General features: G+C 37.1%; 1 protein-coding gene across 1 annotated transcript in view; it reads left to right on the plus strand.

The window, feature by feature from the left end:
- Positions 1-17795, plus strand: part of LOC123562101 (uncharacterized) — a 34316-nt gene extending 16521 nt beyond the window's left edge. The window contains exons 5-11 of the mRNA XM_053534616.1: positions 4255-4352; positions 7692-7766; positions 8746-8851; positions 9614-9793; positions 10257-10354; positions 13128-13212; positions 15381-17795. Coding sequence (XP_053390591.1) covers positions 4255-4352; positions 7692-7766; positions 8746-8851; positions 9614-9793; positions 10257-10354; positions 13128-13173 — 603 coding nt within the window. The 3' untranslated portion in view covers positions 13174-13212; positions 15381-17795. The remainder of the gene's footprint in view (positions 1-4254; positions 4353-7691; positions 7767-8745; positions 8852-9613; positions 9794-10256; positions 10355-13127; positions 13213-15380) is intronic.
- The last annotated feature ends 495 nt before the right edge of the window (positions 17796-18290 follow it).

Below are 18290 nucleotides of genomic sequence, written 5' to 3' on the forward strand. Positions count from 1 at the left end.
ACTTTCTTCATTACATTTTTGACCTAATTTATGTTCAGCAATGAAAGTTTTATTAGACTCATTTTCATGGGTTTTACTTTCAAAAGAATCTAAGTTCCCATCATTTACATTTCCTTTGTGCCTATTCACAGACATCAGTCTATGAACAGGCTCGCACCCCTATTGGTCAGACCTTGGTTTAGATTGCAAATGCATTTGTCTAATTTCTGAAGTGTTTGGGCAGTTTTGTTCAAAGTGACCTGTCTTGTTGCAAAGTTAAAATTTATGCCTATTTTCTCTACGAGAAATATAAGAATTCCTACCTTGATTTTGACTCTGCTGGTTTGTTTCTTGAGGGGTAGCCCTTCTTTCTTGTCTGCTTCTTTTAGGCCCTAGAGTATTCTGTGATGCTGTCTGGTTCTGCAAGTTCAAGTACATTTGGTGTGTTAACAGTTCAATTACAGTGTCACGTTTTTTGTCATTTGTTGTATTTGTTGAGCTTACGGAATTGACTTCCACGCTGTCTGATTTGCTCTGCTCAGCCCTCAAAGGGCTCGTCATGCCGAGTCCAAAGAAGTGAGTTCTTGTGGCTTAACAGTTATGTGAAGAGGTGGTAAGAGTCCGTCCACGTAGTTTGTTATTATCCATTTGACTGGCATACCAGTCATTGAAAAGATCTTGGAACCTAGTTGTGTAATCATGCACACATTCGTTGTGCTTCTGTCGAACCATACCCACAGCAAACCCACCATCTGAACCATCAAACCTCTGCAGGAATTTTCGAACAAGTTCATCGGCATTGCCTGTTACTTCCTCAGGCAGTGAGTCATACCACATCTTTGCCTGACCTGTAAGCTGGAACGGGAATGTTGCCTTAACCTTTGCATCATTGTAGTTTTATACTGATTTGCGAATGTTTATAAATCTCTTCAGCCAAGGTTCACCTTTTTCACCTGGTCGGCCACTGAAGGTCACGATGCTGACATGTGGGTGTGAAGCCATCTCCAGTTCTTCTTCAGGAAAGACTGGTACCTCGGGTTCTGTGTTAACTCTCTGTACAAGTGCGGGTTCAGTTTCTTCAGCTGTTGATGCTGTCCTTCTGTCTTTAGCCCCTGTAGACTTTGATTGGCATGGTTTTGACGTCACCGGCAAGACAAAATCCTGATTCTTTATAAACATAATATATTACAATTCTAAACACTAAGGGGGAAGTCCTCAATAAATCACTTGTTATCCACGATTCTTAGATCACTGTCTGGAGGTCCAGAATATATAAGGTTCATAAAGTATAGCTTGAGACTTTGGAAATCCAAATTTATCTTAATTTGTACTTTGTATGTGTTGATTCGTTGAAGGTCCAACATTAACTATTTTTACATGTAAACTCGCTGGAGGTCCAGAATAAAACTCTTTTCACATTTTAACAGTCTGGAGGTCCAGAATCAACTCCCTTGAATAATAGAGTTCCACAACTCAAACTTAAAAAAAACCTAAATAACCAATCAAAACATCTTACCGGTACTTATCACTTTCATAGATGATGATTGGTTCATTGAAACAAATAGTTAAATATTATTGGTCTGATTTAATCACATGGTACAGAGTGGGAGGTGCCACAGAATTTGAGAACTTCTTGGTTTGAGGGTATTTACACCAATTTAACTTAATACCTAACAAGGCGATAACTTATCAACTTATACAAAGCTGAAAGCCTATTCTAAAGACAAACATCTTTAACAGAATTAAAGGTGCTAATGGAAGCCATAAGATAGTAACAATATTCCAGGATTAAGGGGACGCATACTTTGAAATTAGAAAAAAGTGGGTGGGGTATTATAAAATTTACCTGCAAAAAAGTACAAGGTTTTGGTAAATGAAATGAAAACTGTTTCAACTGTTATAAGTACACAAAGGATTGCTCACTAAAATAAAAATGAGAAAAACTGAAACAAGAAAGTTATTGTTGAATTACATAAGACTTCTTGTGTACATTCAAAGTCAAGAATTAAGACTTTTTGGTGCGAAAATAATAGTGCTTCACTTTGTCCAAACATTTATCAATGTCCTACAGATTCTAATTTAAAGAAAGAATGTGAAATAAGTTCACTGTCTTGCTTTTCATTTCGCATATGTGAGCTAAAACACATTATTTAGTTTGTTTACAAAGTAGTGCATAAGAAAAGATACGGTGGTCAAGGAATGCCACATTACAAAACTAAAAGAGTATATTCCCCTTAATACATTAAACATTTATCGTTACAGAAGTCTAGTGGCTTACAATAAAGGCCTAGAAATGTTGCCATTATTAAGTTTTAACTTGGTATTCATGAACTACAATGCACTTAAATATCAAAACACATTCAACAAACTTTTGAATTGTATTGTCTTAAAAATCCCAAAAATAAGGTATGAAATTTGGTTGAGAGGTCCAATCAATGTGTATATGTGCAAAAGCAACATTCTAATCTTGTTCACAAAAGTTACTAATAAACAGCAGGAATGTCAATGATCAAAACTGGACGAATATACAGTTATCCTCACTTTAATGTCATTTATAATTTGTCCTTGAATTCTCCACCATACTTTTCATAATTCTGTTTGCACGAGTTGCACGAGAATGCTGTCATTCACGTAAAAAAACGGGGTCAAATAAGTTGTAAATGCAATATCATCTAAACGTAATTAATGGATTATGCAGTTCAAGATAAACTTTATCTCATAACGTAACGAACATGTATAATGTTGTAACAACAACTTTACTTACACTGATTTAAGTAGCAGTCGGTTTATAAGTGACTTTATTGATTCATTTTGTGTTTTGTTATTATTGTCAAAAAGTATAACGGAAGTGCCTCACAACTGAAGCGGAAACCAGTTTGATGCGCAAAGTAGTCCACTGTAAGTAATATTATTTGACAAATGTCCACAGAAATTAATAATTTTCTAATATTAAAGACGAATATCTGAATAGGATTCATTATTTGATAAGAAATTATAATCATCGACATGTTTTTTTAAAAATCGTACACGTGCTGACACCTAAGTTGTCTCCCGTTGTTTATTAGAGTTACCTTTCGTCCGGCGCAGTAACACATTTGCAGTGAATCGCCGAGAAGTCGTGGGAAAATTAAAAACAATGTAAACAAACTAAAATTAACCACCTTTTCAAGATGAATTTAAAGTGATCGACATTATGCATTTAACCCGCCTGACCTGTGTAGCATCTTAGATATCTGTTCTAAGGTATTCATTGTGTAGAATGTCATGTTATGCCCTTGCAATGCTAATCCCACTCTGATTTTTTTTGTTTACATTTTTATCAATGACAAATATGGCGTCCATCCCGAGATGAACAGACGTGGCGTAAAATTTTTACATGTTTAAGCAAACCTGGTGTGTTAGAAAGAAAATCTCATCCCTTCAACATTATTTGGAACACTGTTACTGTAAAAAACCTGTTTTTTCCTTATACAAAAGCTTAATATTTTGTGTTGAATGTACTTTCACAAAGACCTCTGTTTTCCTATTACATTCATAGTACCACATCCTTATCCACAAAATACTGAATATTACAGGTGTCCATCAGTATTATATCAGTTTAGGAATATGTTTTTTATTTTCCCACCATCGATTTCTTGAATATGCACCCCTTCCGCATTGCCATATGAACTGTGAATGTAGCAATATGCGTCCCCTTAAAAAGCTGCCTTACATACCAGACAATATTTTAAGAAAAATTTGTAAGAATTTTTTCTGAGTTTTAAAGTCTTTCAAACAAAGTTCAAAATTGAATATTGAAATTATAAAGAACATAATCCTGATTCAAAGACAATTATTTTGATACTAAATTTGGCTATGTCAATATGTCAAAGATGTAACCGCGGCGCTAATTGGCTGAACACAATCGACTCTGGTGTATCAGATAATTTGATTTGCTTTCACACTTCTCGGGAAAATCGCAAGTACTTGAAGTAGGCAGAGCTTAAATTATGCTATCAGTGTGTGTTTGTGTATTCAACATTCATTTTGACATTGTGCAAATTGTCAACTGTGTGGGTAGCGGTAATTAGCGAGTGAGGATATCAAAGAAAATTGGGCGACTTGCATTTTGCTTTGAGGTTAGATCTGGGTGAAGTTTGAAGTTCCAATGGGACTATTTCACTCAAGGTACCCACTCACAAGAGCCCTGTATCAAGTAGGCATTTCGTGTTAAACAAGCTCTTGTTTTGGTTTCCCCTTAACTCTCCTTGTCCAGAAAGCTTATTTTATTTCCAGGATTTTAAATGTAAAACAAGTGAGATACGTCTGGAGATAGACTGTACAGCATGTGGGACGTGGGTGGAGATTGATGCTGTGGAGCTACATGGTAGCAAGTATGTAAACTCTTGTACTATTAAGTCTCATGATATTTAGTTTCTGTGAGCTTAAAGTTATACTTCCTTGCCATGGTAATACCAACTGAATTATACAGGTCTCATAGCTCTTGCTCTCATTTTGAGGAAATTATACCCATTTTTGTGCTTGGCTATTTCTATGTCTCGTCCCACTGGAGAAAATTGTTTTTGCTCTGTCTGTCTGTCAGTCACACTTTATTTCCAATCAATAACTGGAGAACCATTTGACCTAGAACCTTCAAACTTCATAGGATGATAGGGCTTATAGGGTAGATGAGCCTTATTGTTTTTTTGAGTCACTCCATCAAAGGTAAAGGTTACAGGGAAACTGTTTTTGATCAGTAACTTGAGAATCGCTCCAGAATGTTGAAACTTCATAGGATGATTGGACATGCAGAGTAGTGACCCTCTATTGATTTTGGGGTCATTTGATCAAAAGTCAAGGTCACAGGGCCATAACATAGAAAAACGATTCTGATCAATAACTGGAGTATCATTTGACCTAGAACCTTTAAACTTCATAGGGTGATAGGGCTTATAGAGTAGACCTTTATGGTTTTTGGGGTCACTCTATCAAAAGTCAAGGTCACAGGAGCCTGAACATGGAAAACAGTTTCTGATCAATAACTTGAGAATCACTTGACCCAGAATGTTGAAACGTCATAGGATGATTTGGCATGGACCCTATTGAATTTGGGGTCTAGAACCTTCAAACTTCATATGATGATTGGACATGCAGAGTAGATGACCCCTATTGATCTTGGGGCCATTCTTTCAGAGGTCAAGGTCACAAGGGTAAGAATATGGAAAACCATTTCTGATCCATAACTTGTGCACAATTTGACCCAGAATGTTGAAACTTCATGTGATGATTGGAGTCTTGCAGAGTAGATGGTCCCTATTGCATTTTTGTCATTCAAGCAACCATCAATGTCATTTTGACTTTAGCTTCTGTTCTATATTGACTTCTTGCCTATTGCTACTATGCTTTTGGGACTACATTTTTTTTATTGTCACTTTTATTCCCTACTTTGAAGGTGAAGGAGGAATATAGAATGCTTTTCAAATATCTTCATATCCATCCATCTGTCTGCCTCTGTTCAAACTAAATAGCAAATATATTTTGTTCTTCTTTGAATTTGTTGTGTTTCTTAGTATTGTCTCTTATCCTCTCATTTTCCCACTCTCAACAACCCAACAGCCTACTACATCCTACACACACATTCTCTTCTACCTCAATTTTGTTTTTTATGCCCCGGTTGACGGCATATTAAAATCGCACTGTCTGTCTGTCCATGTGTCTGTGCATGCATGTGTGCTTTCCTTCCATGTAAATTTGTGTCCAGGCTGATGAGACATGTCATGCGCAAGGCGCAGACCTCTAGCTTCAAGCTTAAGGTTACACTTAAAAGTCGAAGGTTAACAGGGTCTGTTTTGTGTCTGGTACATAACTCTGATATTGATGAAGGGATTTTGAAATTACCTAGCATAAATGTTTCCCACTGGCCACAGTGAGATGATGTGTCATGCACAAAATCCAGACCCTAGCTCTAAGGTGAAGGTCACACTTAGAGGTTAAAGGTTAACGTAGTCTGTTTCTTTTCTGGTCCATAACTCTGCCATTGATGACAGGATTTTAAAATTAATTGGTATAAATGTTCCCTATTTTGAGATGATGTGTCATGCGCAAGACATAGACACCTAGCTGTAAGGTCAGGGTCACACTTAGAAGTCAAAGGTGTTTCTTGTCTAGTCAATAACTCTGCCATTTATCAAGGGATTTGAAAATAATTTGACACAAATGTTAACCGTATTCAGCAGTTGTGTTAATGTGACGCTTATGACCTAGGGTCTCTTGGGCTAAGGTCAAGATAACAAAATGATGTGGGTTTTTTTTTTCACAGACAGCTGTAGCATTCTTTGGCATGCTTCAGGGGCATTTGTTGCCTATAGTGACAGCTCCTGTTACTTTCTTTTTTTGGTGTTTATGTATTGAGATTGTGTCTTATCTTTCTCAGTAAATATTTTTTTACTATTAGTTTCTCGATATTATCTCTTAGTATCTTGTGTCATTATCCCCACCCAATCCAACATAACCCACTTCCCAACCCACACCACCCATCCCCATAAAGAAGAATATTTTTGTTTTATGATATTTATGCCCCCGGCATCTACTGATGCGGGAGGCATATAGTGATCGTCCTGTCCGTCCGTCTGTCTGTCCGTACGAGGTTAACCAAATGGGACCGTTTCGTCTAGCATCAATACCCCTAACTAGAATGACTTGATACTAATGCAGATGCAACCTGTGAACATTCCTCATCTTCAGACATTACCTGACCTCAGTTTGACCTTGACCTTGACCTCATTTTGGACTGAGGTTGCTTTATATGGGCCATCTCTTGGTTAACCAAATGGGACTGTTTCATCTAGCGTCAACACCCCTTGCTAGAATGACGATACTAATGCAGATGTAACCTGTGACCATTCCTCATCTTCAAACATCACCTGACCTCAGTTTGACCTTGACCTTGACCTCATTTTGGACTTAGGTTGCTTTATATGGGCCATCTCTTGGTTAACCAAATGGGACCGTTTTGTCTAGCATTAATACCGCTTACAAGAATGAATTGATACTAATACAGATGTAACCTGTGACCATTCCTCATCTTCAAATATCACCTGACCTCAGTTTGACCTTGACCTCGTTTTGGACTTAGGTTGCTTTGTAACGACAGGGATGCCACCGGGGGCATCAAGCATTTATTGAACACAGCTCTTGTTTCTTTTATTGTCCTCACCGAAACATTACTCATGCCACCTCCTGATTTGAGATCAAAGGTGAGGGTCACATTTACCATTAGTACAAAACCCATTGCTTTCTGCTCAATACCTTGGAAACCTTTTGATCTTAGATTCCCAAAATTGGCAGGCTTATTACACATGGTTGGTGCATGACCCCTGTTGAGTTCTGGTCTGTGTATGAGAGATAGAGATCATAATGACAGTAAAAACATAAAATGTGGCCTTTCAGTATTTTGCGAATGCCTTGATCTTCAATTTTCGAACTTGATAAGCATATCGCCAATGGGTAGTTGATGGCTCCCCCCCCCCCCACACACACACCTCTTCCTCTGCTCCCACCTTTCCCTTGTTCATAATATGATCTTGTTAAACTTTCTTTTGTGGCAGTCATTGTTTTAAGATTGAAATTTTTAAATGTATTAAGAAATAAAGTTACAAGACCTGTAGCAGTATTATGAATAGCTATAATAAATGTTTTTGCATTTGAAAATGAAAATATATAATTTTTTTCAGAAAAATATCAAAAGGAAAGTTGTCCCAGTGGGTAGCAAGAGTCACCAAGTTTTCCTCACAGTATGATAATGATGGGTAAGTACTGATTATTGGTTACAGCAGATTAGGCCTTATCATCAGATTGATTTGAGTAGGGAATAGATTACAATAATCAAATGCCTAATGGAACAGAAATATATAAAAGTACGAATCAAAGAAAAAAAACACTATTGTCAGGAATACTGAAAAGTCAGGTTTTCAGTAAATACTGTAAAATTTGGTAAATAAGCCTATATGCTTATAACAATTTTAGTGGCACTTTTATGCGCCTATTTTTGATATGCACTTATACTTAAGCCAAAACTATGCACTAACATTTGATATGCGCTTATAGACCAGCCATGTGCACCTATTTTTGATGTATTTTGAAAATTGACTGAGAAAATGAAAGTAAAAAATGGACATTCACAGTGAACTACTTGCTTTTATTGCATATAGTACCTTTATACATAATGAAAACATATTGATCATATTGCAAATAATGTTCAATCCCTCAGACCATTCAGTTACTGTTCAAAGCCATTTTATCCATATTGTTTTCACAGATTTACATAAGAATGACAACACAAGCAACTTTTTTGGTATTCAAACATTTTATATTCAAAAAGCATAATTATTGTAAACGATTAAAGTTTTACTAGACACACCCATCACTATTCAACAGGTAAGAACACAGTAAAAGTCTTGTCATCTGTCTTCATGATAAACAGTTATCATGGTATAATACCGTTTATTACTTCTTTTTGCTGCATCTTTGTTTGTTTACCAGTAATCGGATATGCGCCTATTTTCGAAACAAAATGACAGTAAGGACATGACATGCGCCTACTTTCCCATACTGAATAATGGTAATGACGTATGCCCTTACTTTTGATATGCGCATATATTCGAATATACGCTTATTTACCAGATTCCACAGTATGTATCAGAACCGTATATTTATGTACTTCATGCAACTAATTCCATGAACAATGAAATCAGTAAACTAAAATACTGGCATTACATTTCCTTTTAGCTGGAGTGCAAACTCAGTGGTTGGGTCTCCGAAGGTATACCCCAACTATGGAGACAGTCAGGGAACATGGGCACAGGGTGACATTGATGATAAACAATTTATTGAGGTACGTATAATTTTCACCATGGCAGTTATTGTACTATTTAATTGACCTGTCAAAACATGTTCCCGGCTTTCAATTTAATCTTTTAAAGGCTCCAACAGAATATGATGAAAGCCGGGTCCATGTTTTGACAAGTCAAATAGATTGTACAATAACTTGGTGAAATAATGTGGAAATTTCAAGTCACTCAACATTGACATGTGACCAAGCGAAAGTGACTGTCGGGTCATGTGACCCCGCTGATATTTTGAATGTCATATAAGGGCAAATAACTGCTTCAATTGTTTAGCTAAATGATTGTCTTCCTTGTACACAATGTCATATTGTAATGTTGTCACTATTCAATGTGTACACAGGTGATTACTGTGCTGAAGATAAAACTCTTGGATTAAATGAATTAAAAACATTTTAAAAACCTTTTATGTGCTTAATTTGGTATAATAAAATAAATATCATGTGACAGCATGGGTGACATTGATATTGTCAACCCTTGAGACAGAACGTCACCACTTGGCTTTGATGCCTTGGGTGAGATTCTGCCCTCGGATTGACAATATCAATGTCACACACGCTGCCATATGATATTTATATATTAACATAGATACCTATTGTGATATAGTATGGAAAGCCTAAAACTGCCATTACAGGTCCAGATCATAGGTTTTTGATTATAGAAGTTTACACATATTAAAATCATGACAAATGAAAAGAAAAACATTCTTACCTGTTACACATTTTGTTGTTCACCAGATTATTTATTTACAGGTTGAATACAATGAAGCAGTGAAAGTTAAAGGTATAGATATCTATGAGACATATCATGCTGGTGGAGTGACTGCCATTAGGGGTCTCAGTGCTAAAGGAAGCTGGGAGACACTGTGGAAGACAGACAAACCAGAAGTGATCACTTCCTCTAGAATCTTCTCACCAAAACTGCATGTCAAAGTCAGTACCTTAGTTATATAAAGAAATATCATATATTCTAATTAAAAAATTTGAACAAGTTAGTACCGCCTCATGACCTTGACCTTTGAGCTTGCAACATAGCCCTTGTACATGGCACTGTACCTTGTTTATCACTTGAGTCTTAATTCCCAGTATGCACTGTTTTGTTGGGCTGACCAGGAACAACATTTATTGTTGTAGTTTTTACAGGTACTTGCAGTAAAAATATTCAGCATGGTATACATGATTGTATTAAGCAAAGAGACAAGTCTGCTAAATTTTAAAAGGTAAAATGTCTGTATAGTGATTTAACATTCACTTACGTCTAGATGACTTCTGTGGTTTTGTTACTTCATCCTTTTTTCTAATTTCGCATTCCTTTCCAGCTGATCATACTGCTAACAAGAAAATGTTGTTGTTGATTTAATTGACAAAACATTACACAGAGATGTCTATATTCTAGGATTTGAAGGGTCCTACAAAGAATATACGTATTGAAGTTGACTGCTTGAAGTCTCAGACATGGGTGGAGATTGATGCTGTCCAGCTTCATGGTCGCAGGTATGTAATATAGACCACTATTATAACCTTCTTATAAAGGCCACTGTTTGGTCTTCCTGTTTAACCATAATTTGTGTAAATTTACCTCTATTTAGAGACCACCTGTCAACAAAGATGACTTTTTATGCCCCCGAAGGGAGGCATATAGTTTTTGAACCGTCTGTCGGTCTGTCGGTCTGTCAGTCTGTCCGCAATTTTCGTGTCCGGTCCATATCTTTGTCATCGATGGATGGATTTTCAAATAACTTGGCATGAATGTGTACCACAGTAAGACGACGTGTCGCACGCAAGACCCAGGCCCGTAGCTCAAAGGTCAAGGTCACACTTAGACATTAAAGGATAGTGCATTGATGGGCGTGTCCGGTCCATATCTTTGTCGTCGATGGATGGATTTTCAAATAACTTGGCATGAATGTGTACCACAGTAAGACGACGTGTCGCGCGCAAGACCCAGGTCCGTAGCTCAAAGGTCAAGGTCACACTTAGACGTTAAAGGATAGTGCATTGATGGGCGTGTCCGGTCCATATCTTTGTCATCGATGGATGGATTTTCAAACAACTTGGCAAGAATGTGTACCACAGTAAGACGACGTGTCGCGCGCAAGACCCAGGTCCGTAGCTCAAAGGTCAAGGTCACACTTCGATGTTAAAGGTCATATTTCATGATAGTGCATTGATGGGCATATCCGGTCCATATCTTTGTCATTCATGCATGGATTATAAAATAATTGGGCATGAATGTGTACCACAGTAAGACGACGTGTCGCGCACAAGACCCAGGTCCATAGGTCAAAGGTCCTAAACTCTAACATCGGCCATAACTATTCATTCAAAGTGCCATCGGGGGCATGTGTCATCCTATGGAGACAGCTCTTGTTTTCATTTCTTTGTATATAGATTTTTATTACATGTTTGATGCCGCAAGAGTGTAATAAAGCCATTACTGTGAAATCATTTAAATTCGCTGACATGAAATTTCACGCAAACGTGAAAAAGGACTGTTTTGCGCAGGCTTTAATTCGCGCATTTTCAATTTTAGTAATGAAAAAATATAATTAAAAAATAATAATAGCATGGTCTTAAATTCGCTTATCGGTCCTAGCGCGAAATACGCGAAAATTCGTCCTACGCAGTATATAAAAATGATGATACACTAATGTAATAAACGTTGACATCATTTAAAGTATAGAAGACGTTAATTGGTCAAATGAACTTGTTTTAATAGCTTAAGAAAGAAGAATTTTTGATGTTTTAGCAAGAAAAATGAACATGTGATAAAAAAACATTACATTTGTGACTTTCCACATTGAATTTATTAAACTCATTGAATAAAAGTGATAAAATGCTCGGCAAGCATTTTATTATTTTATTCATTTTGTTTAATAAATTCAATATGAAAAGACACTCATATAGGCCTAATGTCCTCTATAAACGTGGGCACAAGTATATAATATATAGATGTAAACATGGTCATTGGTATGTATATATAGGTACTTGCTGCCACAAAGGTGTTGAAAGGTGATTTTATTTAAAGGATAGTAGGAGATGCAAGTATATATTGAACAAATTGAAATACAAATGTACATACAAAAAGTATCAGATTGTTCTTGGAAACATACAGAAGTATTACAAAATCTTTGACAGATGATGAAAATGTAATTAATTTTTATATGCCTGTTTGAAAAACGGGACGTATTATGGGAACGCCCCTGGCGGGCGGGCGGTGATTTTGGGCGGCATCCACAGACTTTGTCCGGAGCATATCTTCTACATGCATGGAGGGACTTTGATGAAACTTGGCACAGTTGTTCACCATGATGAGACGCAAGAACTAGGTCCCTTGGTCTAAGGTCAAGGTCACACTTAGAGGTCAAAGGTCAAATTCAAGAATGACTTTGTCTGGAGCATATCTTCTTCATGCATGGAGGGATTTTGATGAAAGTCAGCACAATTGTTCATCATCATGAGACAGAGTGTCAAGCGCAAGAACCAGGTCCCTAGGTCTAAGGTCAAGGTCACACTTAGAGGTCAAAGGATACAAGAATGAAAACTTTGTCCGGAGCATTTCTTCTTCATGCATAGAGGGATTTTGATATAACTTGGCACAAATGTTCACCACTATGAGACAGAGTGTCATGCGCAAAAACCAGGTCCCTAGGTCTAAGGTCAAGGTCACACTTAGAGGCCAAAGGTCAGATACAAGAATGACAGTCCGAAGCATTTCTTCTTCATGCATGGAGGGATTTTGATGTAACTTGGCACAATTATACACCATCATGAGACGAAGTGTCATGCGCAGTACCCTTCTTTAGAATTACTTAGATTGGGGTAGATGTCGGTCGGGCGGGCTGGCGACGGTGGCGGTGGCGGCTGGGTGTGGACTTACAATTTTTTTTTTTGTATATTTTTTTTTTTTTTTTTTTTTTAAAGATTAACTTCCCTTAGTTGTTACTATAAATAACTTATATTGTAACTTTTTTATAATTGACCGTAGGGAAAAACCAAGACCACTTTTCTGTGGTACAACATAGTTGTTACTTTCTAATTTTAGGTGTATTTTAAGGTATCTCTACCTGGTAAGGAGTTTTTTTGTGGACTTAGAAAAACAAAAGAATTACAGTGATTACTAAACAACCACAAAATTAAAATTACATTTGCAAATACAGGTGCTAGAGTAAAGAAATTTGCTGTGACGGGCATATATTGTGACATTCTGGCACTCTTGTTGTATTTAATGTCCACCATTAGAAGTTATTTTGACCATGTTTTCCAGTGTCAAAGCAAGTGATGACAGTGACAGTGATTGTGATAGTGACTAGCCTGTTTTGGAATTTAGATAGAATTCAACCGTATGTTAGGTAAGTAATCCATGCCTTTCTAATTCATTTTATGCCCCCGAAGGGAGGCATATTAGTTTTCAACTGTCCGTCCGTTTGCTGGTTTGTTCGTCACATTGTTAACTTTTTGCATAAACGCACTTTACTCGCAAACCACTGCACCCAGGACCTTCAAACTTCACATGCTGATAGTACTTATTGAGGACTCGACCCCTATTGACTTTGAGGTCACCAGGTCAATGGTCAAGGTCACCAGGTCAAAGGTCAAGGCGCTGCATTGGCATTTGTCACCATTACTGACAGCTCTTGTTGTTCTGATTTTTCTTTAGTGGTAACTTTTCAGTTTTTAGCTCAGCTGAACTTATGTGTTTAGCTATTAGAAAATATGGATGATCAGGTGTGTATCAGCATTCATCTTCTTGCCTGAAATAGAGGTAAGAATTACATCAAACTAGGTCAGTAGCATCCTGGCCTGGGTCTCTGTCAAATTTTTCAATGGTTCTGCTTGACCCCTCTTCAAAAGTTGCTAGACCTGAAAGTAGAAAAAAGACTTCATGAACCACTTGATGGATTTTCATCAAACTTCTGCATCTTTACATGGATCTGTCAAGGTTGTTTATATGGTTATATTTGAATCCTTTTACTAAAAGTTTTAGGGGCTACTGGAGCTAAAAAGAGAAAAACCTCTTATTTTCATGAACCACTTAATGGATGTTCACCAAACTTGGTCTATAGCATTCTGGGGTGAACCTTACTAAACTTTTTTGACTTCCTCTTTCTTGCCTGGGTCCTACTTACTATATTCCAAGATGAATGTTTTAACACTATACACATTTTCTGGATTTAATGATATAATATAATATTGTGTCATGACATAATTATATTGATAGTCAAATAGTCACGGTCAGGTGGGCATCTTTAGAGCTTAATGACTGTCTTGTTCTACTTTCTATAATTCAGAGTTCTTCCTTTTCTTTACATGATTGTGATTCTAAATTCTCATTGTTTTTTGTTGTGCCCCTGGCATCTACTGATGCGGGTGGCATATAGTGATTGTCCTGTCTGTCCGTCCATTCGTCCGTCCATACGAGGTTAACCAAATGGGACCGTTTCGTCTAGCATCAATACCCCTTACTAGAATGACTTGATACTAATGCAGATGTAACCTGTGACCATTCCTCAACTTCAGACATCACCTGACTTTAGTTTGACCTTGACCTCATTTTGGACTTAGGTTGCTTTATATGGGTCATCTCTTGGTTAACCAAATGGGGCACGTTTCGTCTAGCATCAATACCGTTTATAAGAATGAATTGATACTAATACAGATGTAGCCTGTGACCATTCCTCAACTTCAAACATCACCTGGCCTCAGTTTGACCTTGACCTCATTTTGGAATTAGGTTGCTTTATATGGGCCATTTCTTGGTTAACCAAATGGGACCGTTCCGTCTAGCATCAATACCACTTACAAGAATGAATTGATACTTATACAGATGTAACCTGTGACCATTCGTCATCTTCAAACTTAACCTGTCCTCAGTTTGACCTTGACCTCATTTTGGACTTAGGTTGCTTTGTATCGACAAGGATGCCACCGGGGGCATCAAGCTCCTTGTTGGTCTAAATTCATAATTTTCTTAATTTGGTAGTTCACATTTTCTTTTGGTTATAAGTTCTCACATTTCTTAAGATAAAAGTTGCTCTTAGTGCTCACTTTAGTGAGATAAAGCTTAGATGTATTGCTTTATTATCCCCCGCGGAAGGTGGAGGAATATAGTTTTGGCGTTGTCCATTTGTCATGTCTAGGAAGTGGTTTGAACTGTTTAAATAAAACTTCATGTACATGTTCATCTCTATTGGGAAATGTGGCCCGTCAAGTTTCAGTTAGATTGCCCTTGTAACACCAGAGTTATGGTCCTTAGTAGTTTCCAGTGTTAACTATATAGGGTACTATAAATATGGCAATTTCTGCTTCATAACTTGTGACATATTTATCATAGAACTGTGAAATTTAAACTGAATTTAGATCACCATAATGTAGTAGTGCACAGTCACACAGTTTTGTAAGAATCTCATTAGTAACTTCAGAGTTATTGCCCTTTAATTGTTTTAAAATTCACATATTTGTACATAACAAACTAACAAATTGGTAGAATTTCATTAAACTTCTTTCATTTTTTTTCCAGGAACATTTATTACAACATGAGAAGTTTTGTACCCACAACCGGTCACCGCCAACGCCCTAGTCACACCACCTCCCCCTCCAACCCCCATTGTACAGTGATCGATGCCAAGACTAGACAACATGTTTATATAACTGAACCTTCAGCAGTACATCTCAAACTAAAGACTTACCAGAAAAAACTTCATTGTGATCAAGTCACCAACATCCAGACATCCTTCATTTTTTATGAACAGTGATTTAGTATTGATAACCACATCTGAACTGCTGTCACATTAACAGTAATGTCTCTATATGTGAACTGCTGTCACATGATAGTGGTGTCTTTATATGTGAACTGCTGTTACATTGATAGTACTTACTGTACATCTGAACTGCTGTTACATTGATAGTACTTACTGTACAGTGAAACACCGCTCGCTCGAGGTCGCAAGGGGATAAGCAAAATGCTCGAGTTATCCATGGTTTCGAGCGACCCAACATTGACCAACATATAAAGAAATTGAAGTTTGTTTTACCAATTTTCATCGAGACTATTTGCAGAGGAAACGGTGATGCGTAATAATAACACACTCGTGACATTTTCAAAAAACGTATTACAAACGTTATTTATGATAGATCGTAATTGGCACATGTGAAGAAACAGCTAAGACATTTTTTTTTTTTTTTTTTTTTATTTGAAATACTGTAATCGAATTCACGATTTTCTTCTCCAAATTAAGATCTCATAATTATCGTCTCAATTTTATGAAAAGGCTATCTTATTTCCTTTATTTGCATGCAAACAACTGTTGATTAAAATATTAAGATCTCATAATTATCTTCTCGATCCCGCAGAAAAAAAGTAGTAATTAATAACAATTTTGATCAATAAAATTTTTCTTCCACCTTTCACCAATGATTAATCTCATTATCAGATCAAATATACCGACAAAATAACATTTCAGATAGTTGGGGAATAGACCATGCAATTCTCACGGCGTGCGAAAATTTTAAATTAACTGATACATTCTGACTGCCGAAGGTGTGAAACTTTTTGACACCTCTGCTCGAGTTTGCCATAAGCAACAAAGAGTAAATCAATACACAGGGACCAGGTGTCATGCTCAAGCGATCGAGTTACGGATGCTCGACCCAGCCATGGTAATTTCACATAGAAAATAGAAGGAAATCGGCCGGGACCACATTAATTGCTCGAGCGAGCCCGGGTGCTCGAGTCATGGATGCTCGAGCGAGCGGTGTTTCACTGTATATCTGAACTGCTGTTACATTGATAGTACTTACTGTGTATCTGAACTGCTGTGACATTGATAGTACTTACTGTATATCTGAACTGCTGTCCAATGTTAGTACTGGCTGTACATCTGAACTGCTGTCACATGATACTACTTGCTGTTTCTCAGCAGTAATAAGATCTAAAGTAAAGCTTATCTTTAAAAGATTTTATGAATTTGGCATTTTTGTAAATAGTCATGATATTCTTTTAACCAATCTTAACAACATCCTACAAAACATACCAACAACTGCAGTTATACTACAACAGTTAACAGTTAAACCCTTTCTTAATGTCTGTTACTTTTCAATGTCAACTGTTAGTCAACTGGAGTAATATCACAATAGCATTCTCTTTACTATCTGTTACCACTCAATATTTAATGCCACTGAATTGCAATCACATCCCAGCAACATTCTCCATAGCAACTGTTGCCACTTTAATTAAATGCCAGTCAGCTTTGTCATATCTCAACAGCATTCTCCTTAACAACTTCTCATGCACCATTAAAACCCAATAAAGTGCAGTCATATCTCAGCAGTATTCTCCTTAGCATTTGTTGCAGCTCACCATTAAATGCCAGTCAACTGCAGTCATATCTCAGCAGTATTCTCCTTAGCATTTGTTGCAACTCACCATTAAATGCCAGTCAACTGCAGTCATATCTCAACAGTATTCTCCTTAGCATTTGTTGCAACTCACCATTAAATGCCAGTCAACTGCAGTCATATCTCAGCAGTATTCTCCTTAGCAACTGTTGCAACTCACTATTAAATGCCAATCAACTGCAGTCATATCTCAGCAGTACTGTCCTTAGCATTTGTTGCAACTTTATAATTAAATGCCAGTCAACTGCAGTAATATCTCAGCAGCTATTGCAACTCACCATTAAATGCCAGTCAACTGCAGTCATGTTTCAGCAGCATTCTCCTTGGCAACTGTTGCTACTCACCATTAAATGTCAGTGAACTGCAAGTTAACTGCAGTCATATTTCAGCAGTTTTCTCCTTCACAACTGTTGCCACTCACCATTAAATGCCACTCCACTGCAGCCATACTTATACAGTGACATCTCCTTAGTAATAACATCTCAGTAATGGTAATAATGTTGTGATACAAATATTTCAGTAAAGAAAGAAAAGATTAGCTTGTTGTTTTATAAACCTGATATTTATAGCTCCTTACTTGACTCACTATTTGAAATGACTCAAGTTATCACCTTGGCAATGATGTGTTTGTTATAAGTAATGCAAAAGTGTTGTTTTAATTGAATATTTATTATGTAATTGAACTTATGTCTTGCTGAACATTTTAGCACTCATGGGTGATTTTAGATGTCCATCATTCACAATCTGACTAACACCAACAGCCGAAGGTAATATAATAAAAGAAGTTTCTTGTTTAACGTGGGTAGTTGACAAAAGTCCCCACCTGGAAAAGATGAAACAACTTATTTCCAGCAAGCCCACGGCAGGTGTCATATTTACCTCTGCAGCATCCAGTCTTAGGCCAATACTGCTGTAAACAGTACCAATTTAAGTAAATCACCCAGCACAGAACACTAGTTGGGATATCAGCCATGACCAGGAATTGAACACAGTTTGCTGCCATTGTAGTCCAACCTACTAACCACTGTGCCAC

Source organism: Mercenaria mercenaria, chromosome 2 (genome assembly GCF_021730395.1).
Source record: "Mercenaria mercenaria strain notata chromosome 2, MADL_Memer_1, whole genome shotgun sequence".
Classification (NCBI taxonomy): Eukaryota; Metazoa; Mollusca; class Bivalvia; order Venerida; family Veneridae; genus Mercenaria; species Mercenaria mercenaria.